The 24,914-nt window shown below is 44.1% G+C and overlaps 1 protein-coding gene across 3 annotated transcripts in view; it reads right to left on the minus strand.

Moving 5' to 3' along the window:
- GRID1 (glutamate ionotropic receptor delta type subunit 1) overlaps positions 1-24,914 on the minus strand; it is a 1,972,711-nt gene that overhangs the window by 375,243 nt on the left and 1,572,554 nt on the right. For all 3 annotated transcript variants that reach the window (XM_073596722.1, XM_073596723.1, XM_073596724.1), the window contains exon 11: positions 24,397-24,721. In XM_073596722.1, the coding sequence (XP_073452823.1) occupies positions 24,397-24,721 (325 nt within the window). The remainder of the gene's footprint in view (positions 1-24,396; positions 24,722-24,914) is intronic.

Raw genomic sequence — 24,914 nt, forward strand, 5'->3', positions numbered from 1 at the left:
ATGGGTCTGGTATAGATTGCGGGGGGGGACCCCACAAGCTCCCCTGCCCCAAAGCACCCCCCTGTTGAAGGCATGTTGCCTGGTATGGTTTAGGATGGCAGAGGTGCTCGCTACCCCCCCTTCCTGACCTGCTGGGCTGCATGCTCAGATAAGGGTCTGGTATGGATTTTGGGGGGATCCCACGCCATATTTAAAAAAAAAAATTGGCATGGGGTTTTCATTAGAATCCATACCAAACCCGGAGGGCCTGGTATTGATTGAGGGGGGCATGCTGTTTTTTTTTTTTCCAGAATTTTCTATTGCCGTCATTGTTTTGTTTACATTTCAGCTGTCAGTGGGGAAGCCAGCTGACAGCTAATGACTCATCAGTTGTTAAGGATGCGGCAGCCTGCTTCCTGACCCACTGCTTAACAACCAGCTATTCTTCACACCACATTTGAATCGGTCGACCATTTTTCGACCAATCCTAACTCTAATCGATCTGACAATTCGGAATTTGTTAGAAAATAAACAGAACAAAATTTAACAAATTCCCAAACCACACTAAACTAATTACGAAACAAAATTAGTAACATAAAGATTATGTACGACACTAAACACATTTTTCCATTCTGCATTCTAAAAAACACATATTTGAGTGAAAAAAATAACTAAATAAATACTTAACGGCATCTCTCATGATAACATATTGTACTACTTAGAGATAACAATGCACCACTCGGGGATACCATATTTTAGACTTTTCCTAGCCAGATGTAAACATTACCAAGATACTATTACCTACTCATTTAGGGCTACATGACAGTCCTGATTATCCACTGATTATTCACTGATCTGTATTTTCTGCTGCAGGAATCTACTCTGAGTAAGTTACAGTGTCAGATAGTGTTGAAGCTTGTCCATGAGAGTGTTCAGGCCTGGTGACTGGCCATCCCTGCTGGGAGAACACAGTGATTATTGCTAGCAGCTATAACAGCCGCTAGCAATGATCACATGTAAAATCTGGCAGGCTGGTTGCACCCAAGTTGATACATTGATTATATCGATTGCCCATACATGATTTCTCAATCATATCCCCTTTTAAGCATACCTTCTCTAGAGGGAACAACTTTAAACTATGTAATCCATCCTCATAGCTGATATATTTCATCCCACTTAATAATTTTGTTGTCCTACGCTGAACTCCTTCTAATTCAATAATGTTTTCCTGACAAATGGTGATCAAAACACGACTACATATTCAAGAAGTGGCCAATCTAGTGTTTCATAAAGGGGAAGAATTACTGTTTTATCTCTTGAATGAATGCACTTTTTAATGCATGAAAATATTTTGCTAGCTTTCTTGGCTGTGGCTTGGCATTGAATGTTAATAGTAAGTCTGTGATCTACAAGCACCCCCAGATCCTTTTCCATCACTGATTCCCCCAGGGGAGAACCTCCTAATATGTAATTAGCATATGTATTTTCGGCACCCAAGGACATAACTTTACATTTCTCGTTATTGAACCTTGTCTGCCAGGCAGCTGTCCAACCCCCTATTTCGTAATATTTTTGTAATGATGCTACATCCTGTGCTTAAGTTATTTCCTGGCATAATATTGTATCATCCACAAACACTAAAATAAAAAAAAATTTTATTTAGTATTTAGTAGTATTTAGTATTTAGTATTCTTTGCAAAACTGCCTTGAAATTTCCTTTGCAAAATGAACAGTCTGATTGCCTTTTGTAAATCAACTTCAGTATCTCTTTTGTAAGTGTGGGCAAAATAGGCAAATATATTTAGCATATTTACGTAATACATGCACACTTCCCCCATGTATTATCATGTTAAAACACTATGGAGTTGATTTACGAAAACTTGAGGGCAAAATCTGCTGCAGTTGTGCATGGTAGCCAATCAGCTTCTAACAAAAGCTTGTTCAAGCTTTGACAAAAAAATAAAAACTGGAAGCTGATTGGTTTCTATGCAAAGCTGCACCAGAACTTGCACTCTCTAGTTTTAGGTAAATCAACCCCTCTAAATAACCCAGTAAACCTGCCAGAATTCCAGTTAGGTTCCAACTTTCTATATTGAGCTGACAATGCTGCCTTTGTTTCACTGAAATCCCTAGCAGTGTTGACATCCCTGTCAGGGTTCTCCTCTGCTATTCAACAAAACTTTTTTGCTGACGTCAGCACTTCACTGTCAATTGTGAAAGTCTGCTTCTGTTTAGTAGCATCCTGATCACTTCTGCTCTCTCCTTGAGCAGAGTGACTGTTCATGTCTCCAGGCCCTCCTGTGGTTATCTAAAGGCAGTCTGTAATGGTTCTTGATGGGTCTTTCCCACAGCTCAGTACAGACTATGTACAACACAGTGATGATGTCACTGTTACTTTTCCAAAATGATTCCTGTGTATGCAAAGAAATTTGGTGCTCACAAAGTGGATTTATATCTTATGTGGTTACTAATAAAATTTAATAAAGGTTTTATTTAGCTTTAAGGTCTGCTGAAAAATATTACTTGCTTGGATATTTTATAATAATTTAAGAATGTAATAGTAGATTTCCATACTTTCCATACGTGCATTTACCCATGCCTTTACTGCTACTGCTTGATTGTAGAGCATAGGTAAACTGAAAAACTAGCTTAACCGCTTGCTGACCAGCCGCCACAGTTGTACTGAGGCAACATGGCTCGGCTGCGTGAATCGCCGTCATGTTACGTCGCTCCTTTTTGTGGCCACTAGGGGCGCGTGCCCGCTGCTCACCCCCGGAGCCGATGCGAGTGCCCAGCGGTCGCGATGACCGCCGGGCACCCGCAATCGCTTGTGACATGGCAAGAACTGGGATCTCTGTGTGTAAACACAGAGATCCCTGTTCTCTGAGGGGAGAAGAGAGAGATTGTGTGTTCATACTAAGTATGAACACCGATCTCTCTCTTCCCCTAGCAAGTCCAATCCCCCTTCAGTTAGAACACGTACCAGGGAACAGAGTTAACCCCTTGATCGCCCCCTAGTGTTAACCCCTTCACTGCCAGTGACATATTTACAGTAATAAATGCATTTTTATTGCACTGATTGTTGTATAAATGCCAATGGCCCCAAAAATATGTCAAAATTGTCCTATGTGTCCGCCATAATGTTGCAGTCAAGATAAAAATTGCAGATCGCTGCCATTACTAGTAAAAAAAATAATAATAATAATGCTATAAATCTTTCCCCTAATTTGTAGACGCTAGAACTTTTGCGCAAACCAATCAATATACGCTTATTGTGATTTTTATTACCAAAAATATGTAGAAGAATACATATCGGCCTAAACTGAGAAAAAAGTTGCTTTAAAAAAAATGGGGATATTTATTATAGCAAAAAGTACAAAATATTGTGTGTTTTTCAAAATTGACGCTTATAGCGCAAAAAATAAAAACCGCAGAGATGATCTAATACCACCAAAAGAAAGCTTTACTTACCGTAAAATCCATTTCTCTGAGTTCATTGACAGACACAGCCTTCTTTATTCAGAACAGTAGGGTTATATCATCTCCGCAGGAGTAGGACTAGGCAGAACAAAGAAAAACAACCCTTGGCTACGCCCATAGACTGTCCTCCATCAGTATATAACCCCCTCCCTGCTCTAGGTATTCAGTTTAGTAGCAAGCAGTAATAGAAGTATCAAAAAACTCCATAGAGGGGTGGGTGCTGTGTCTGTCAATGAACTCAGAGAAACGGATTTTACGGTAAGTAAAAAATCCTATTTTCTCATTCGTTCATTGACAGACACAGCCTTCTTTATTCAGAACGGTAGGCACGTCCCAAAGTAGTGCCAAACATGAGGGGTGAGACAGCAAAAAATCCCAAGGCTAACACAAAAGCCAACCAGGTAACAGGAGCTTCACACAGGACAAACTGGAACCCAACCTGAATGATACCCCTTCAAGAGGGATTAGACCCTCTTAACAGCAGCCTGCATGAAACTTGTGGCCAAAAAAGGCATCCACAGATGCCAATCCATCCATTTCATAGAAATTTGTAAAAAATATGCCACGAATGCCTGAAGACAGAAGGCCCATGACGCACTAGGCGCCCGAGAAGAATGCGCTGTACCAGGAAAAGCAGGAACCCGATTCCTGACAGAATAGCCCAGAGTCATCATCTGTCTGATCCATCGAGAAGAAGGTCACAGAAGAAGCAGACAGCCCCTTTCTTGGTCTGTCCGTGAGTACAGAGAGCCTGACCTCCAAAAGACTCAGTGGCGTGCAAATACAACCAAATCCCGCAAACCACATCCCGGGCAGATAAGGCAAATCCCTTGGGATGTGTTGCCAGGGACACAAGAAAGGAAACACAATGTCCTTGTCCAAATGAAAACCCAGTGACAGAACTATAGAAGAAGGGTGAAGCACCGCCTAAACCTGGGTAAGGTGAATGAGAAGATAACGCCACCATTTTCAACACACTGTGAGCAGAGCTGAAAGCCACCAGGAGGCCACCTTCCGAGACAGAGTAAGCAGTGGTATCTCCCGATACTTTGAGAGAGGGAGAGAGAGAGCGGCTCCTGGAGAACCGAAGAGGTAGAATTAAACTGCACGGGTGGAAACAGACGTCTAACCCCTTGAATAAAGGTATGCACCAGGGAGCGCGAGACCAGGGGATACTGAAGACGACCACCCAGGCTGACACCTGGCCCTCGATGGTACTTGAGGCGCATTCCTGCTTAACCCCCGGTAAATGGGGGCTGGAATTAGAACCACCTAGAGAGAACAAGGATGAATGCCCGGTGATTCACACCAGGATATATGCACCCTCCACATCCGGCGTTTAAAACCTCCTAAAAGATGGTCTCCCTAGCCATCAACAGTGTCGGAACTGCCGCACCTGGCTCAACACAGCCAGGCCATTAAAACCGATGACTCTAAGGCAGGATGGAAGAACGGCCCTGGGACCACAGATCCTTCCTGAGAGGCAGTCGACAAGGAACGCTGATGACCAGGCGCACCCGGTCGGCGTACCCAGAGCGACTGGACCCATCTGGGGATAATAGAATGACCGTAACCCCCGCAGCTGTGATCCTTCGTAATACCCACAACAGAAGCTGGAGAATAAAGGCATAGGAAAACATCAATGGCCCCATGGGCCACCAGAGCTGCCATAGCAACCTGTGACCTTACCAGAAACCTTGGTACCGTCCAGTTGAACCAGGACACCAAGAGAACTACCTCATGAGTGTCCCAGCGGGAACAAACCCAAAGATACACGGCCTGGTGAAGGACCTATCCGTGGTCCAACCCTCGCCAACTGAGGTCGGATGAAACGTTCTGCCCACCGGGGAATACTGGCAACAGCCAGGGCCACCACAGCCTATTTGACCCTCCCTGGTGAAGGACATAAGTCATCGTGGTTGCCTTGTCTGACTAGAACCGCACCGGGAGCCCCCGAAGGTGAACTGTCCATTATCCAGACCTAGCCTGATCGCTTGAAGTTCCAGGATATTACCTGGTAGTCTGGATTCCACCAGCGTACAATGACCCTGAGCAGAGCTCAGTCGCAGGACATTCTACCCCGATCGAGAAAGGATTTATCCCTCCGAAAAACTGGAGAGCGAGCCACCAAATCAGGGCACCCTGGTTTCCTAACTCAGCCAAATCCGATTGTCCCGAGACCTCGGGCATTTGTCTCATGCCAGGATCTCCCGGAAGAGAGATGCGCAAATGAAATTGTTTCAAAAAGGTAGAAACTCTCAGACCCAACACCCACACTGCAGAGGGCCTACCTGCCAGACAGAAAAATAAAAAACACAGCATGCAACTTCTGGAGTTTGTCCAAGAGAAGAAAACACGCTGGCTAGAGCTGAAGCTTGGGCTCAGATAATCCGACGTTCTGGAAGGGCCCAAGCAGACTTCAGATAGTATAGATGCCTACTGAAATCAGTCAAGGTCTGTATAGAAACTACATTGCCCCTCAGGGTAGTCGAGGAGTGGCAGAAGAAGATCGTCCAGGTCAGCAAGGACCGCAAACCCCCACTGATGCAACCACGCCCGATCCGGGGCCAACACCTCGCGAAATACCCGAGGAGTGGTGGCCAGACTATGCGCTGATCATGGGCCGCACCCACAGCAAAACGGAGGAAGTGCTGGAGTCGGGCACATAAACGAATGCATAAACAAGCATTCATCCATCCTGACCTTCTGTACCCACACAAGGCCTGTCAGGGCCTTAAACTGTTCCCACCAGTGTAGCACCCAAAATACCTGTCTAAGCACCACTGAGGAGACCTTAGAAGCTCAGCAACCAGGGGAACTATGGCCAAGAGGCGTAGCTGACATACTGCAGTGCCTAGACCAATAGGTCTGGCAATGCAGCAAAGGCAGAGGAATTCCCAAATGGGTACCTCACAGCAAGCATTTTTTTTTCTTTTTAGAAACACAAATGCACTCTAGACCCTCCCAGTCTTCAAGGGCAATTTTGTCAAGCCAAGAGGAAAAAGGGGACGCTTTTGCCTCGCAAGACGGCTTATGAGGTATCGGCTCTCCGCCGCAGCCACCGCTGAATCCCCCATCTTGAAAGGTTCCTGCACAGATGTAATAAGTGCAATAACCAGCACTTTTTCGTGCCCTACTGCAGTCATCCTCACTCCCTGACAAGATAGGGAGTGTGGTCACCACCTTGCAAGGTGGGCCACGTCCTCAGAGCCAAATAGAAGACAGAGAGGGGAGGGGAGGACAAGGGTGACATATACCTGCCATATATGTCTAAGCGCTACCCCAAAAAACACAAGGGGAGGGGGCAACCAACTGGAACCCCCCACCCGAGGTCCACCAACTGGAACCCCCCCGACCGAGGTCCACATATGGGATGTCGACCGAGGCCCCGCACAGGGGGCACCACCGAGGCCCCTCACAGGGGGCAAAGGCCAAGGCCCCTTCACAGGGAGCACAAAACAGAGCGCCTAACAGGGGGCACAGACCGGGGCCCCTCATGGGGTGTGCGGACCGGGGGCAAATGCCAGGGCCCCTCACATCGGCGCAGGCTGGGAGCCCCTCTCAGGGGGCAAACACCAGGGCCCCTCACAGGGGGTGCAAACTGGGCCCCTCACAGGGGTGCAAACCGGGGCCCCTCACAGGGGGCGAAAACCAGGGCCCCACGCAGAGGGCAAAAACCGGGGCCCCTCACAGGGGGCAAATACTGGGGGCAAAAACCGGAGCTCCTCACAGGGAGCACATACGGGGCCCCTCACAGGGGGCACAGACTGGGGTCCCACACAGGGGGCACAGACCGGGGCCCCTCACAGGGGCGCTGATCCAGGAGGCCACAGAAGCCGTGGCCCAATAGGTAACAAAAACGCAGCCCAGTAGGCCACAAAAGCTGCAGATTACATTTTGGCCGCTCATTGTGAGTGCGCCCACGGGGGGACCGGACTGCCCGACCGGCCCGGTCAGTAGGCCGTGGCCTAAACCTTTGGACCTCCAAGCCGGTAGGCCGAGAAGCCGCGGCCTAAATTTTCGGCCACGAGTGCTATAGGCCGCAACGCCGCAGCCTACATTTTTGACCACTGGCCATGAGTGCGGTAGGCCGCAAAGCCTCGAGAGTGGTCCCCCAGGTGGTAGGCCGCAAAGCCTAAATTACAGCAACCACTCACTCTCTAGGCCCAACACTAGATGCCCCCCAGTAACAACCCGAAGGTGGAAAAGGGGGACTATGTCCACAAAGCCCCTAGGCCAGGAGCCTAGGCCTCACCTGGGATAGGGGGGAAGGAAGGAAGGGGGGTGGAGGAAAACCTCTAAGGGACGGACCACCCCAGGGAGTAACCATGCCCCACACAACTCCGGGGAAGGAGAGGAGGGGACCCTTAACTTACCTCTCCAGCGTAAAAAGCATGGGTAATGCTCTCAGAGAGATCCTCCTCACCACCAAAGTGGGGGGACTGTCGGCCATGAGGAGCGCTGCGACACAGGCCAAGACACAGTCGTATGCGACCCTGCGAGACATTTAACTTGCAAGGCAAGCCCCTGTCCAGTGGGGCTATGTTGTGGCCGACCTAGCATGTAGCTGTGGTCTGCACGTGCTCGCTGGCCAGACTGGGGTCACCACTGGATCAAGCGTCCAGCCTGTTGCCCAGCCCGGCAGTTGATTGTAGATCTCACTGTTAAAAATCCAGGAAAAAGAGAAAAATAACAAACAACAAAAAAATTCCCAGGACTAGAGTTCCCAGCAGGGAACTAGGTCCTTACTCCTGACTAAGCAGACAAAAACTGAATATTTAGAGCAGGGAGGGGGTTATATACTGATGGAGGACAGCCCATGGGCATAGCCAGGGTTTTTTTTTTTGTTCTGCCTAGTCCTACTCCTGCGGAGATGATATAACCCTACGGTTCTGAATAAAGAAGGCTGTGTCTGTCAATGAGCGAATCAGAAAGGATGTCAATTTTTTTGGGGTACAACTTCGCATGACCGTGCAATTGTCAGTTAAAGCGACGCAGTGCCGAATTCCAAAAAATGGCCTGGTCATTCAGCAGCCAAATCTTCCGGGGCTGAAGCGGTTAAATGTTAAAGTGGAGTTCCACCAAAAAATGGAACTTCCACTTTTTGGATTCCGCCCCCCCCTCCGGTGTCACATTTGGCACCTTTCAGGGGGGAGGAGGGAGCAGATACCTGTCTAATACAGGTATTTGCTCCCACTTCCTGGCATAGATCACCGCGGTGATTACGGTGACCTACGCCACTTCAGCCGCCTACCCCGTCCTTCCCCGCTGTATTCTGTGAGACACAGAGTACAGCAGGGACCTGTGAGGACGCGCAGCGCGGCTCGTGCATGCACAGTAGGGAACCAGGAAGTGAAGCCACACGGCTTCACTTCCTTATTTCCTTACCGAGGATGGCGGCGGCAGCAGCCGAGAGCTGAAGGACGGATCGGTTTTGGCTGCCGACACCGCGGGCTCCCTGGACAGGTAAGTGTCCATATATTAAAGGTCAGCAGCTGCAGTATTTGTAGCTGCTGGCTTTTAATATTTTTTTTCCAGCAAAACTCCGCTTTAAGTTCACCTTTTGAAACATCCGTATTTGAAGTGTAACTATAGGCAAAACTTTTTTTTTCACTATGGATTGAGTAAGGGATGGTCATAACCCCTGTCAGATTTTGTTCCTTCATCTGTGTCCCATTGTGGAGATTTCCCTTCACTTCCTGTCCCAAAGCCAAACCGGAAGGGAGAGGAAATGCCTAGTGCATTACCAAAGATTTATTGAATAAAACTAAACAGCCATATCAACACTCACAAACAATAGATGTAATGCACATGACATTCCCTGATGGTCAATCAATGTGGTAACGGATGACTGAACAATTGACGATGTCAGCAGGCTGATGCGTTTCAGGGACACAGCCCCTTTCTCAGAGCTCAAACCAACAAATGTATGCCTCTTATATATATACCCACTAGGCACCCTATTGTTCCACCACCAATAGGGCAGGGTGTCCCAGCATCAGGCAAGGTCAAGGGTCAGGTAAGCAAGAAAAAAAAACACACCCTTCCATTGAGGTGTTAATGTTTCAGAAAGGACTGCTTATTTGATCTTTTGCCAATACATAGGTGTGTGTGTGACATTCACTGACAACCGCTCTCACAATTCTAGATGGGCTATCTCAATCCCTGGAGTGAATACAGTGCCGCGTGATCCTGCTCATGGTGGTTGTCTGAGATGAATAAGATAGGCCTGCTATGGGAGTCGGGCGTGCATTCCAGCAGCCGTTACTGCCCGACTCCACTAGCAGGCCTATCTCATTCATCTTAGACAAACACCATGAGCAGGATCTAGGGATTGAGATAGCCCATCTGGAATTGTAAGTGCGGTTGTCAGTGAATGTCACACACAAGTATGTATTGGCAAAAGATCAAATAAGCAGTCCTTTCTGAAATATTACCACATTTATGAAAGGGTGTACTTTTTTTTCTCTCTTGCTTGTCTGACCTTTGTTCTTGTCTGATGCTGAGACACCTCACCCTATTGGGGATGGAACAATAGGGTGCCTAGTGGGTATATGTAAGAGGCATACATTTGTTGGTTTGAGCTCTGAGCAAGGGAATGTGATCACCGAAACTCATCAGCCTGCCAACATCGTCTATTGCTCGGTCATCTGTTGCCACGTTGATTGACCATCAGGGAATGTCATGCACATTCATAGTTGCCAATAGTCCTGAATTTCCTGGGACATTCCCGGGATTTAGACCCTTTTCCCGATTTTTGTGTTTCCTGGGAAATGTCCCGGGAAATCCCTTTTTTCACAATTTTTTTTTTCGGTAGAGGTCCACGCCATTTTCCAGAAGACCAGAACATCCATGCGCTCTGTGTTTGAGCTGAGCTCAGCAATGGGCAGCAGTGGGTGTCCGGAGATTGGCCGAGCAGGTCATTTGCGGGACAGACAGAGGACATGATTCACCTGGAGGAGCTGGTCACATGTGGATGCAGGCCTTGACTGTGTCTGTGAGTAATTGTGCCAGCCCTGCATGCTCCCGGAGTGTCCTATACTCACGCTGTGCATCTCTGTCATCTGCACTGTCAGCTGCCCCCCCTCTCCTCTCTGTTAGCCGCCCCCCCTCTCTTCTTTGTCAGACCCCCCTCCTCTCTGTCAGCCGCCCCCCTCCTCTCTGTCAGTCGATCCCCTCTCCTCTCTGTCAGCCGCCCCCCTCTCTTCTCTGTCAGACCCCCCTCCTCTCTGTCACCCCCCTCCTCTCTGTCAGCCGCCCTCCTCTGTCAGCCCATCTCTTCTCTGTCAGACGCCCCTCTTCTCTGTCAGACCCCCCTCTTCTCTGTCAGACCCCCCTCCTTTCTGTGAGGCCCCAACTTCTTCTCTGTCAGACCCCCCTCTTCTCTGTCAGACCACCCTCCTCTCTGTCAGACCCCCCCTCCTCTCTGTCAGACCCCCCTCCTCTCTGTCAGACCCCCCCCTCCTCTCTGTCAGACCCCCTTCTTCTCTGTTTGATCCCCCTCTTTTTTGTCTGACCTGTACAGCCTAACAGCAGCCCTGTGAGTGAGTGCACCAGACCCCCCCTCCTCTCTGTCAGACCCCCCTCTTTCACCTCTCTCCCCTCCTCCCCCTTTCCCTCACCACCCCACTACTGCCTCTCTCTCTCACCTCCCTCTTTCCCTCCTCAGGCTGTATGGTGCCCTGATAATTTCTAACAGCAGCCCTGTGAGTGAGTGCACCAGTTCAGATGTGTCTTGACCTACCCCCTGTCATAGAGGGACCCCTACACTCCACACTGACCTACCCTCTGTCATAGAGGGACCCCTACACTACCCCTGTCATAGAGGGACCCCTACACTCCACACTGACCTACCCCCAGTCATAGAGGGACCCCTACACTCCACACTGACCGACCCCCTGTCATAGGGGGACCACTAAACTCCACACTGACCTACCCCCTGTCATAGAGGGACCCCAACACTCCACACTGACCTACCCCCTGTCATAGAGGGACCCTCACACTCCACACTGACCTACCCCCTGTCATAGAGGGACCCCTACACTCCACACTGACCTACCCCCTGTCATAGAGGGACCCCTACACTCCACACTGACCTACCCCCTGTCATAGAGGGACCCCTACACTCCACACTGACCTACCCCCTGTCATAGAGGGACCCCTACACTCCACACTGACCTACCCCCTGTCATAGAGGGACCCCTACACTCCACACTGACCTACCCCGTCATAGAGGGACCCCTACACTCCACACTGACCTACCCCCATCATAGAGGGACCCCTACACTCCACACTGACCTACCCCCTGTCATTTAGGGACCTCTACACTCCACACTGACCTACCCCCTGTCATAGAGGGACCCCTACACTCCACACTGACCTACCCCCTGTCAGAGGGACCCCACACTCACCTACCCCTATCATAGAGGGACCCCCGCACTCACTTACCCCCGATCATAGAGGGACCCCTACACTGCAACACTGCATACTGACCATCCTGAGATGTAAGGAAGCACTCTGCTGGGGACACTGGCTCCCACTGGTTCTGCATTATGGTGAGTTGAACTATTTAATTTAATATTACAATGTAATAATAATGTGCTTCAATCACCCTGACACCATAACAACCATGGTGCCGAGATGATTGAAGCACTAACACCAGGTGTTTGGAGTATCTTTATTTACTGATTGTTAAACTTTCTGAAGTACACATATTTCTAGTGTGGTGTAGGATCTGGGCCCGCTGTCCCTCCATCCCTTTCTTTCTCTTTCTTTCTCCCTTTGTTTCTCCCTCCAACCTTTGTTTATCTCAGACTCTAACCACACCCCCTTTGAGTAACGCCCCTTTAAATCACACCCACTATTTAACGCAAACCACGCCACATTTTTCTCATTCCTTATGCCACACCTACTAATGCATGCCCCACCCCCTAATTATAAGGTTACTCCACCTACAGCCAAAAAAGTGTCCTGAATTTTTTTTACAGTCTTGGCAACTATGCACATTACATCTGTTGTTTATGAGTATTGATTTGGCTGTTTAGTTTTCTTTAATAAATATTGGGTAATGCACTAGGCGTTTGCGCCGCCTGTGTGTTCTCTTTGCAGTTGTAAGTTGGATTCCCCTGCCTGAGGAGGGCATCACTGCTGAAGCATTGTCCTTGAGATTGCATGGTCAGTGCATCTATCCCTGACTGGTGACTGTCCTTTTGAGCACTGGAGAAATTGTTTGTTCTATTGCAAGTGAGGGGAAATCCCTGCAAATTAAGGTAATTCTTAGGGGACCCACAGGTCACCAGAACTAGTGTCCTTATTTGAAGATTTCCCCACTATTACTTTTCTGGGGACAACCCAAAATGTGGGATTTTCTTTTACTTTCACTTTCAATAATAATTATAAACAGGACAAATAGAGAGGGTGGATCTCTGTAGCCTCCCTGGCGGTATTCCCGAGTGTGGCTCGGGGTTAAAATTCAGTACCATTAGCGGTAACCCCGAGCCACACTCGGGATCGCATTGCAGGATCCTGGGGCGGCTTTACTTACCTTGTCCCCGGGATCCTGCGATGTCACCCGCAGTGTCCGAGGACTCCGTCCTCCTCTGAAGCCTCTCCGTGCCAGGCTCCGTTCCCTGCGAGCGGCGCGACGCACGGGGCGGAGCCTGGCGGCAAATTAAAAAAAAAGTAAAAATCATAACACATACAGTACTGTAATCTTACAGATTACAGTACTGTATGAAATGATTTCACATCCCTTTTGTCCCCAGTGCTTTGGCCCATGCCCTGCATGCAGTTTTACATGATATACACTGTTCTTTCTGCCTTGAAACTGGAGATTGTCCATAGCAACCAAAAAGTGTCCCTTTACGTCAAAAGTGGCTTTAGACCAGCTAGAAAACAGCGATAGTAAATTAGAACACTTGCAGAATTGAGCGATAGTGAATTGTGGGGAAATTTATTTTATTACTATTTTTTTTTTTTTTTTAATTATTTATTTTTATTTATTATATTATAATTTATGTTTTTGTGTTTCAAACTTTATCATACCCGGGATATCTACTAGACTCTGGTTTGGACAGATTTAAGTGTGTTATTGTTAAGATTTACAGACCTACAATATAAAACGCCAAATTTCCATGCAAAATAATTGTACCGCTTTCAGCACCTAAAATCCGAAATAATCATACCGCCAGGGAGGTTAACAGGGGCGCAGACAGCAATAAAAACTGACAGATGTTCTAATCCCTCTCCACTCTATCCAAAACTAAAAAAAAAAGTTTAACCTTTAGTTTTACTTTAAGGTGTAACATGCAACATGTTCCAGCTCATGTTCTCCCACCCCCCAATCCCTAGTCATTTTATCAGCCTTTGAATCTGTTTGTAAAGCAGGAATTTAATTTCTATCCACACACATTTGATACATTTTTATCTGCTATCATCCACTTAACAGGGAAATTTATTCATGCCAATGAACATAATCAAACCACAGCAGGAAGCAAAATAGCTTTATAAGATGTATTAAGATAACATTCAGATTTTAAGAGTAAATTTGCTGATGCTGTTTTTTTATAAATGGATAATAGTTAAATGAATGATGCACATAGATAAAAGGAAAAAAAAAAGTTGAGGAACTGTATGACTGTCTTTTTGAACATGTAAAAAATACTGTGCTAAAGTAGAATGTATTAAGTGGTTTAGGTGAGCAATCCTGCTCTCCCATACTTGTCCCAGGTATAGGAATTTGTAGTTTTGAAGCCTTTGGAACAACATGACAGTCAGGCAAGTGGAATTTCTTGAAGAAAGTTCAGCCTACATGTTTTATCAGTACAAGTTTCTTGCTTTCAAGATGGCTTGATTTCTCTCAGAACCTAAAAGTCTAAATGTGTATACCATAAAGACACAAGTGAACAGAGTACAACCATGTGTGCAGAATCTGCATTTCCCCCTTTGACTTGTAAGTCTGTACACTTCCCAGGAGAAATGTGATAAGGTTGCTTTATATTAAATTTGGAGAATATTGTAGAAGTCAAATTTATACCCAAGAGGAAAGTGGCTGCCAGAGTTGTCATTTCGTTTTAAGACACTGAAAATCTATGTTTATTTGAAAAAAATAATATAGATGCTTTAAGACAGCGACACTGAGAAATAGGACACAAGAATTATTACCATCCTAATATCATTCGGTGGATAAGATTCCAAAAAAACAATTTGACTGCTGAAACTCCAAATAATATATGCTGTATTGCAGAATTTTGAACAATACTTTGGTACTCTCGTATTATATCAATGGATTGCACTTTATATATGAAAGAAAACTAAGCAATATAGGTGTCTTTGGTAGAATTTCATAAATGATACATCTAAAGCAGGGTATACAAGGACCAAAAATCTTGCCGAACCTGTTGAATTTCAGTCTGTGTGTACTTGCTATCTGTTCAAGAGACGCTAGTTGAATGACTGGCTTCTGTCAAACAGGTATACTGGAAGAGAAGCAATTGATCAGCACATGCAGCCAATGGCTGCAGTTTTAATCTGTGTATTCTGACAGAGGTCTTTCCCTGCTGTCAGCATACAATAGAACAGCAAGAGAGATCCCTGCATCAACATCATTTGGGTTGATCGATCAGGTTTTTTTTTTGTTCAAACCACTGGTTGAAAAAAAATGATCGTGTATACCCAGCTTAAGTTTCTGTCCTCACAATTAGATGGAGCCAGGTTCAAGGTTAGTTGTTTGTTTGGCAAATGAGTTCAGATCAAAAAGATTAAAAATCAATCAAACTTTGGATATCAGTAGTGGCCATTTTTCCAGCTTAAGAGGCAGGGGATTGTCAACCAATGGGCATGGCAGTCTGAAGAACATGTACCAAAGCAAAATATATTTTTTGTATTGCTCAGAGAATAAATGCCCTCTAAAGGCAGTTAAGAGACAATACTAAAAATACAAACATCTTTCAAATTACATGTTTGGATTTGCCTTAAAGAGGTTGTAACCCTAAAAAAAAAAAAAAGAGATCCTGTTCCATTAAAAGCAGGTTAAATAGTATAGTGCTTGTGCTGTCTAAGCTGTCCCTTTCTATGCTGTAAAAAACCTGGTTGATCCTGCCTGTTCCTGTATCCCCTTATGTAAACTAACCATGGTAAGCATGGCTGCTGATCCATGATACCATGGTCACTTTACTTGCCTCCGTCATCCAGCTGCTCTCCTCTTTCCCCACCCTTCCCCTCCTGCCAATATTAGTAGCTGGCAGTAAAGTCAGAGAAGGATTACTGCCAACCCCTCTGTTCTACCAAGCTATATTACAGAGTGTAAATGTTTGTACATTTGTTTGTTTCTCACCTGATCTAAGGGCTACAGTGGGAGGGGCTGAGCGGACAGCACATAAGTCATGTGACCTCCCAGCTGATATCAGGGGGGATCTTACACATGACCAAACAGAAACAATCTGAAATAAGGTATTCAGCAGCATAATTTTATACAAACATTTATACTGTATAGTATGGCTTGGTAGAACAGAGGGGCTGGAAGTAATCCTTCTCTGACTTTACAACCACTTTAAAGCTTGATGTGATTTTATAGAACATCACAATTTTCAGGAACAGAATCAACACTGTATTATGGCAACACATAAATTGCATGTGTAATAGTTTAGCTTACTTTTACACTACTCATTGGCTTACAAACAGCAGCAACAACCCAATTGATAAATTCCCCCTCCAAAAAGTCTTTATAGATAGTTAAAGAAAAATTATTTTCCCCGTGGGGCTTTAAAACAGCAATGCACATAATAATAAAAGGAAGTTCTTAATGGATGTATAAAAAGTTTTATCCAATATCATGGTTTGAAGTACAGTATAGAGAATCATCTGGTACAGTAACACACATCTTATTCCCCAGTGCAGTAACAAACACATATTAATACACATAGTTAGGTTACATAATGTTACATAAATAGCAAGCCCCGACGCGTTTCGACCTGTATATGGTCTCTTCAGGGGGACAGTTGGATCTAAAAAAGAATTGATTAAACCAAATTCAAATAGATAAATATATATATTATTGTGCATCACTTGGATTAAACCAAGATAATGAGTCTTTACCGCTCAATGGTGGAATGGGTGTTCTCTAGTCCAGGATATGTACTGAGGGCCAATGGAAACACCGGAGGGCTCGGGGGGCCACCCTCAATCTCCCAGGAGAGCCAGCCTCAAGGGGCTTACAAGGAGCCACACTTTGCGCGCCCCCCACCTGCACATGATTATCCCATTAGCCTGAATTTGGATATACTGGGAGACTGGAGGCCTGACAATCAGATCATGATCTCCTACAGGCCAGGATGAATGCTACTGCTGCCAGGTTCTTTCCACACTAGAGCCCCTATTTTTGCATGATCGTCACCAAGCTTATCACATTGAACCTATCAACAAGTCCAATACTACCTCCAGCCTACACGATTTATACAACTGATAAGGTAAACTTCTTGTTATTTCACCTTTATTCCACACAGCACTTTCCACCATTCTACATACACATTTGCACATTTTGATTGGCTTTCACCTATTTTTAGACTTTTTTTACTTTTTAGTTTACTTTTCATTTTTGTTTTCACACAGTAGGCACCAAGCAAGCACTATGTCATGTCAGCACATCATGCACCACCTCATTCACACTATCCTCCATCACACAATGCACTCCTCTCCATTTAGGTAATCGCTGTTTTTTACACACACATCTTTCCCCCTCTTTTTCACCCATTTTACCCTTCTTATTTACCCATCCATTATAATAGACCTACCATACTACTGCATTGTTGGATCACACGATCATTAAATCTTGTCGATTACACTTATGGGACGGAATTAACATCTCAATATATTTACATAGTAAAAATCCTATCCAACGTCAGTCTCCACATAGACAAATTGGAAACACTCAGTACATTACCAAGTTAATTATTAAACTTCCCCTAACTAATACATGGCTATTCTTGGGTTTCTGTTGCAGGTGTGGGCTCCTCCCCCTCATTTCCCCTCCCCCCCCTCCCGGGGGGGGCGCGCAAAGTGTGGCTCCTTGTAAGCCCCTTGAGGCTGGCTCTCCTGGGAGATTGAGGGTGGCCCCCCGAGCCCTCCGGTGTTTCCATTGGCCCTCAGTACATATCCTGGACTAGAGAACACCCATTCCACCATTGAGCGGTAAAGACTCATTATCTTGGTTTAATCCAAGTGATGCACAATAATATATATATATTTATCTATTTGAATTTGATTTATGTAATTCTTTTTTAGATCCAACTGTCCCCCTGAAGAGACCATATACAGGTCGAAACGCGTCGGGGCTTGCTATTTATGTAACATTATGTAACCTAACTATGTGTATTAATATGTGTTTGTTACTGCACTGGGGAATAAGATGTGTGTTACTGTACCAGATGATTCTCTATACTGTACTTCAAACCATGATATTGGATAAAACTTTTTATACATCCATTAAGAACTTCCTTTTATTATTATGTGCATTGCTGTTTTAAAGCCCCACAGGGAAAATAATTTTTCTTTAATTCAATTCCGGGGTGAGCAGCCTTTCTTGTCTCTTTCATATGTGTCTTCCTTTTTTCGTCTTTATAGATAGTTATTGCAAAGAAAACTGATTTTTTTGCATAACAGTAGTAAACTATAATTGAGCAGTGGAAGTAACAGAGCAATATACCTAAAGAATTTGCCTAGAAGTATATACTTTGAAAGAAAAATCAAGTAACAGCTGTCCTTTCAAGAAAAGAAAGGATAGCGTTGTTTCTCTGCACTGATGCCTGTTTTCTTCTATTGCCTAGTAAGTGGCGCCTAGATTGTGCCTATTGCTTTACCCTGCAGTACTTCACTATTAGCTTCTCTTTTTGTTTTTTGAGCTTGGTGGATCTGTTCTTTGGCCATCTCCAAGACCCCCTTTTGTTTTGTATGGAGAATTTCTGAGGAGTCCTTCCCATTTTATCAGATCATTAGATCACAGCGTGTATGACCCCCAGACTGCAAAGCTGAGGGTCCATTATCTTTGGTGAGTGGGGTCACAAGAGGGAAGCATGGCACACAGAACTTGGATCAATCATTGGAGCACTATAGCACTTTATTCGTTTGGAGCACTCAGCACACTACTAGAGACTGTTTTATATATTGAGTGTGCTATACTTGGAGCACTTCAGCACTTAATATATATATATATATATTTTTTTGAGCACTTAGGCACAATATATAAACATATGTATTTCATTTCTGCAAGCACTGTTTATATGTACAGTGCCTTGCAAAAGTATTCACCCCCTTGGCTTTTTAGCTATTTTTTTTACTCTACAGCCTTTAGTTAAATGTTTTTTTTAATCTGAATTATATGTGATGGATCAGAACACAATAGTCTAAGTAACTATTTTTCAGAAATAAAAAACTGATAATTGGCATGTGCATATGTATTCACCCCCTTTGTTATGAAGCCCATAAAAAGCTCTGGTGCAACCAATTACCTTCAGAAGTCACATAATTAGTAAAATTATGTCCACCTGTGTGCAATCTAAGTGTCACATGATCTGTCATTACATATACACACCTTTTTGAAAGGCCCCAGAGGCTGTAACACCTAAGCAAGAGGCACTACTAACCAACACTGCCATGAAGACCAAGGAACTCTCCAAACAAGTAAGGGACAATGTTGTTGAGAAGTACAAGTCAGGGTTAGGTTATAAAAAAAATATCCAAATCTTTGATGATCCCTAGGAGCACCATCAAATCTATCATAACAAAATGGAAAGAACATGGCACAACAGCAAACCTGCCAAGAGAAGGCCGCACACCAAAACTCACAGAACAGGCAAGGAGGGCATTAATCACAGAGGCAGCACAGAGACCTAAGGTAACCTTGGAGGAGCTGCAGAGTTCCACAGCAGAGACTGGAATATCTGAACATAGGACGACAATAAGCCGTACGCTCCATAGAGTTGGGCTTTATGGCAGAGTGGCCAGAAGAAAGACATTACTTTCAGAAAAAAACAAAATGGCGCTCCCAAAATGTATGGAGGAAGGTGCTCTGGTCTGATGAGAATAAAATTTTACTTTTTGGCCATCAAAGAAAATGCTGTCTGGCGCAAACCCAGCACATCACATCACCCAAAGAACACCATCCCCACAGTGAAACTTAGTGGTGACAGTATCATGCTGTGGGGATGTTTTTCAGCAGTTGGGACTGGGAAACTGGTTAGAGTTGAGGGAAAGATGGATGGTGCTAAATACAGGGATATTCTTGAGCAAAACCTGTACCACCCTGTGTGTGATTTGAGGCTAGGACAGAGGTTCACCTTCCAGCAAGACAATGACCCCAAACACACTGCTAAAGCAACACTTGGATGGTTTAAGGGGAAACATGCAAATGTGTTGGAATGGCCTAGTCAAAACCCAGACCTCAATCCAATAGAAAATCTGGGGTCAGACTTAAAGATTGCTGTTCACAAGTGCAAACCATCCAACTTGAAGGAGCTGGAGCAGTTTTGCAAGGAGAAATGGGCAAAAATCCCAGTGATAAGATGTGGCAAGCTCATAGAGACTTATCCAAAGCTACTTGGAGCTGTGATAGCCGCAAAAGGTGGCTCTACAAAGTATTGATTTTAGAAGTGTGAATAGTTATGTACATTGACCTTTTTCTGTTATTTTGTCCTATTTGTTGTTTGCTTCACAATAAAAAAAATCTTCAAAGTTGTGGGCATATTCTATAAATTAAATGATGCAAATGCTCAAACAATCCATGTTAATTCCAGGTTGTGAGGCAACAAAACACGAAAAATGCCAAGGGGGTGAATACTTTTGCAAGGCACTGTATATTTATATTCTGGGGTTGTAAAATTCTGGACAGCTGCTGCATTCTACCAATTTTTTGCACCTAGCGTGAGTATTTATGTTTTAATCGTTTGCAGGTAAGTTTCACATAACGTGCTAGTATGCGATGCATACTAGCACATTATGCCTTTACTTTGCAGGTCAGAAAAAAATTTAAAAAAGAGGCAGCGATTTGATTGCTCTTTAAGACATAGAATCACATCCTTTTGAATAACTTGCGTGAGTATGAAGGAGTGCCCAATTTCTTTGGGCTGTCACCTTTCTGATATGATGGCAGTGCAGTTTCAGCAGAGTCACATGGGTAAGTATGAAGGAGCTCTGGGTTTTCCTTTTGAATAAGAGAAAATGTTTAAGGCAAGGAGTAGACATATTTTCTGCCATACATTTTAAATGAACTGAAGTGTTTCTAAAATCATTTTATGAAAATTTTTGTAATGAATAACATTCTTTGTGATATGAAACAGTTTTGGAGACAGAGAGTCTGAAGCCAGAAATATTAAGACAAACTTAATTATATTATATTATTATTATTATATATTAACTATATAAAAATAGCTCACATTTGAGGCATAGAATCACATCCTTTCATAATACATGACAATTTGGGAGGCAAAGAGGAGGCATATAGAAGAAAGAAATGTTTTTTTTTTTTTTTAACATTAACCACTTCAGCACCGAAAGAATTTAGCCGCTTCCTGACCGGGCCATTTTTTGTGATACGGCACTGCGTGGCAATTGCGTGGTCATGCAACGCTGTACCCAAACAAATTTTTTTTCCCATAAATAGAGCTTTCTTTTGGTGGTATTTGATCACCTCTGCGGTTTTAATTTTTTGTGCTATAAACAAAAAAAGAGCGACAATTTAAAAAAAAACAATATTTTTTACTTTTTGCTATATTAAATATCCCAATTCTTTAAAAAAAAGTGTTGCTCAGTTTAGCCTGATATGTATTCTTCTACAAATTTTTGGTAAAAAAAAAAAATCGCAATAAGCGTATATTGATTGATTTTCGCAAAATTTGTAGCGCCTACAAAATAGGTTATTTATGGCATTTTTATTTATTTATTAATTTTTTTTACTAGTAATGGCTGCGATCTGTAATTTTTATCAGGACTAGGTTTTGCGGCGGACAGATCGGAAACTTTTGACACTTTTTTGAAACCACTGAAATTTATACAGCGATCAGTGCTATAAATAGCCACTGATTACTGTATAACTGTCACTGCCAGGGAAGAGGTTAACACCAAGGGCAATCAAGGGGTTAAATGTGTTCCCTCACTGTGTGTTCTAACTGTGGGGGATGGGACTGATTGGGGGAGGAGACCGATCGGTGTTCCTAAATACTAGGAACACACGATCTGTCTCCATTCCCCTGACAGAACCTGGATGTGTGTGTGTTTACACACACACACATCCACGTTCCTGCTCTGTCAGGAGCGATCGTGGGTGCCTAGCGGACATCATGGCCTTAGTGACGCTGCGGCGCACACATGCACCCCCTATACCGGCAGTAAGCGGTGGACATCATATGACACCCGCCCAGGATGGGAGATCCCATCTGCGGACGTTATTTGACAATACGCCGGGAAGGAAGTGGTTAAATAAAAATTGATTTGATGCACAAAATCACTTTTTTTTGATAGATGAAATGAGATCGTAATATCACTGTACTGATGTGCTGCAATGAATCTCATCTTTTTAATAGGAGACACACAGAAAGAATTAAGATGGCGGGAAAAAACAAAGGAGTATAACTACAAGATTTAAAAGGCAGACCGAAAATGGCAGGGATAACCAGTAGTAGAAATCCAATTTTGCTCAAGTACCAGGATGTGATGGTCCAAACATATCAACATTGTGTAGGTTCCAGAAAGAAAACCACCGCACTATGGTCAAGTGATCATTAACCTTGTCTAGCCATGTGTGGGTCCACCAAATGCCTTCCTGTTTTAAATCTTGGTTGGTTTGTAAAGCCTCTGGGGGTAACGAGAAAGTCCTTGTCCTCATCAAATATTTTTTTGCATATTACATTCAGGATGTGGTGCCCTTTATTATGGTGCAATGGCACATTTTCAGTTTATTTAACAATAAAAAGCATGCATTCAAAACGAATTATGGATTGTGCCAGCGTACTCAAGTAAGGCCAAAAGATCAAAACATGTTATGGCTTGCCTAAAAATGTCCCAACTGAGGATCAGGATGCACAAACATTTTAGTGGTTTATTAATAAAAAAATTGCTATGCAAATGTCTCAGCATTCACAAAAAACTCACAAGTACTACCCAAAAACAAATTCCTCCACAGCACCTTCTGGGGTTGTTTTGTTCCCTCTGAGCTATGCAATTTTACATTTGTAACATGCATCCAGGATGGTTACCAAACAATAATGGTCCTTGATATCACACATTTTAGCATTCTTTGCAGGCTCTGGAGAATTGATAAGCCCATCCACCACAAGTTACCGCAAGCAAATAAACCCAATTCCTCAGTGTTGCTGGGGACAACATTGCTCACAGCTATCTCCCCCAGCCCTGTACGGATCCTGGGGTTTGTGAGGGGTGAAACCCACTCTGGAATCCTGCGCTATTGTCTTCCTTCTCTTCACCTCCACCACAGCAACCATACTCCTTCTCTTCCTCATGTTCCTCCTGTGTCTGTTGAGGCCTCACAGGGACAGCATCTGGATATAGTTAGCCCTGAGACACCAGGAAGTTCTCATCTTCCTCCTGACATGTGAAATGGCTAAAAAATATTTTGGCTTGCCTCAGAAGATCCTCTTAGTTACTTACCCAGGAACCACTGCACTACTAGGTTTAGGGTGTGTAAAGGCAAGGCATGTGTGTGAACATTTCCTGCTGAAGGGCAGACAGCAGGTGACACAAGATGCCATAGGTTAATTACCTCTGTCCTTGCAGAGATGACTGGTATGTCTTCTCCAGTGTGGCTCCTGTCCCCTAGACACACCAGCTGCAAAACTGTGTGCCATAATTTTGCCTAAGCTGTTGAAAAGCCTCTTGAACACTTGTGGAGAACTAGTGGGGGACTCACCCAAAGATGGCATTGAGGAGCAGGAAGAGGTGACTGCTCTGTCCTTGCCACCATCTGTAAGAACTCAAGAAAGCCCAACCAGCTCCAGCTATGTGCTCCATTCTGCATTCTTCCTGGCTGTCAGCGCAGTTACCCAGTAGGATGTGAAAGAGCTATACTGTCCCATACCATGTGGACCCTGCTGCTGGCTGTGTGGTCCAACAACATGGGAACATTACCTTCCACATGATGGCAGAGGTCAGGAATGACCTTACAGTTGAAGAAAAAGTAGCCAGGATTTTGCCACTCTAGTGCAGCACAGGCTGCAAATTCATGAAAAGGAGCTGTAAAGCCTGCAATATTTTCAAGTTGGCATTAAGCTGTTGAGCTTCCATTCCAGCAGCTGGGGCAGATACACTTACCAGCTGAATTCTACAGCTGGAGATGACAATATAGCGTTGGCAGAATTAGAGCAAAGTTGCAGCCTATGCTTGTACCTACACCTAATGGGTGACCTCATCTGCTAAAGCACTTAAATGTAAGTACAGTACATCTGTTTTTCCAAAGCATCCCAAAGCATCTAGATGTGAGACCTGTTGACTCTGACTTGCAGACTGTAGATTGTCATACAGGAGCCCTTAGATGTATTTTAAATGTAAGAAGTGTTATTCCGCTAACTGTGCCCCGTGGCAGAGCTGTGTTAATCTCAGGACTGGATGGACAGGAAGATATATCATTTGCATGTTAACCATTCTTATATATAATATATTTTATCTAAGTACTTTTCTGTTTACCTAGCATTAAATTTAAACTTGCCACAATGATGCTTGTTTTAATAAAGGTCACTGAAAAGAAAATGTGACAGCACATAAATACTATACATAAAACGTTTTTATGATACACCATTTCCTATATGATCTTAATTATACATTGACTTGAAAAAATAATTTACATGTTTATTTAATGCATTATGCAAATTATACTTCAGATCAAGTTAGCAAATTGACTTTTGGCAAGCAAAATAACTTGAATTAATTGCATACCTTGCTGAACAAATGCTCCATACACAATCCATATAGCACTGTGTAGAGTTGAGGATGTAGATGCATTTGCTTGTGATGAGTTTTGTGCTCTCACAGCTTGGATGCGATTCAAAACAAATATAAGTACTCCAACCACTGGAATCACAGCTGCGATACAGGCCCACACAGCAAAGTCAAAAGGAGCAAAGAGTGAAAAAATGTTTATCCTTTCCTCCGGCTTCTTGATAAGAATTCCTACTGAATAATCCAAGTAACGTTTGCTGAAATCCACCACGCTCTCCCGTTCTGGCGTAATGGTGATTGCTGATACAGCAATATCTGCTCTCTACAGGGACAAGAAATTGTTCAAATAGTATGGCATTGTTTTAACTCATGTCTTGCTAACTAGATTTTATTTAAAATCATGATGAAAATAGCAATAAATATGTGAAACAGCAACATACGCTGTTATATTTTTGAAGTTGCTGTTCTACAAGACAATACAGTAGAAGTTCTAAAATAAATACTAATAAGTTAGA

Source organism: Aquarana catesbeiana, linkage group LG08 (assembly GCF_042186555.1).
Source record: "Aquarana catesbeiana isolate 2022-GZ linkage group LG08, ASM4218655v1, whole genome shotgun sequence".
Classification (NCBI taxonomy): Eukaryota; Metazoa; Chordata; class Amphibia; order Anura; family Ranidae; genus Aquarana; species Aquarana catesbeiana.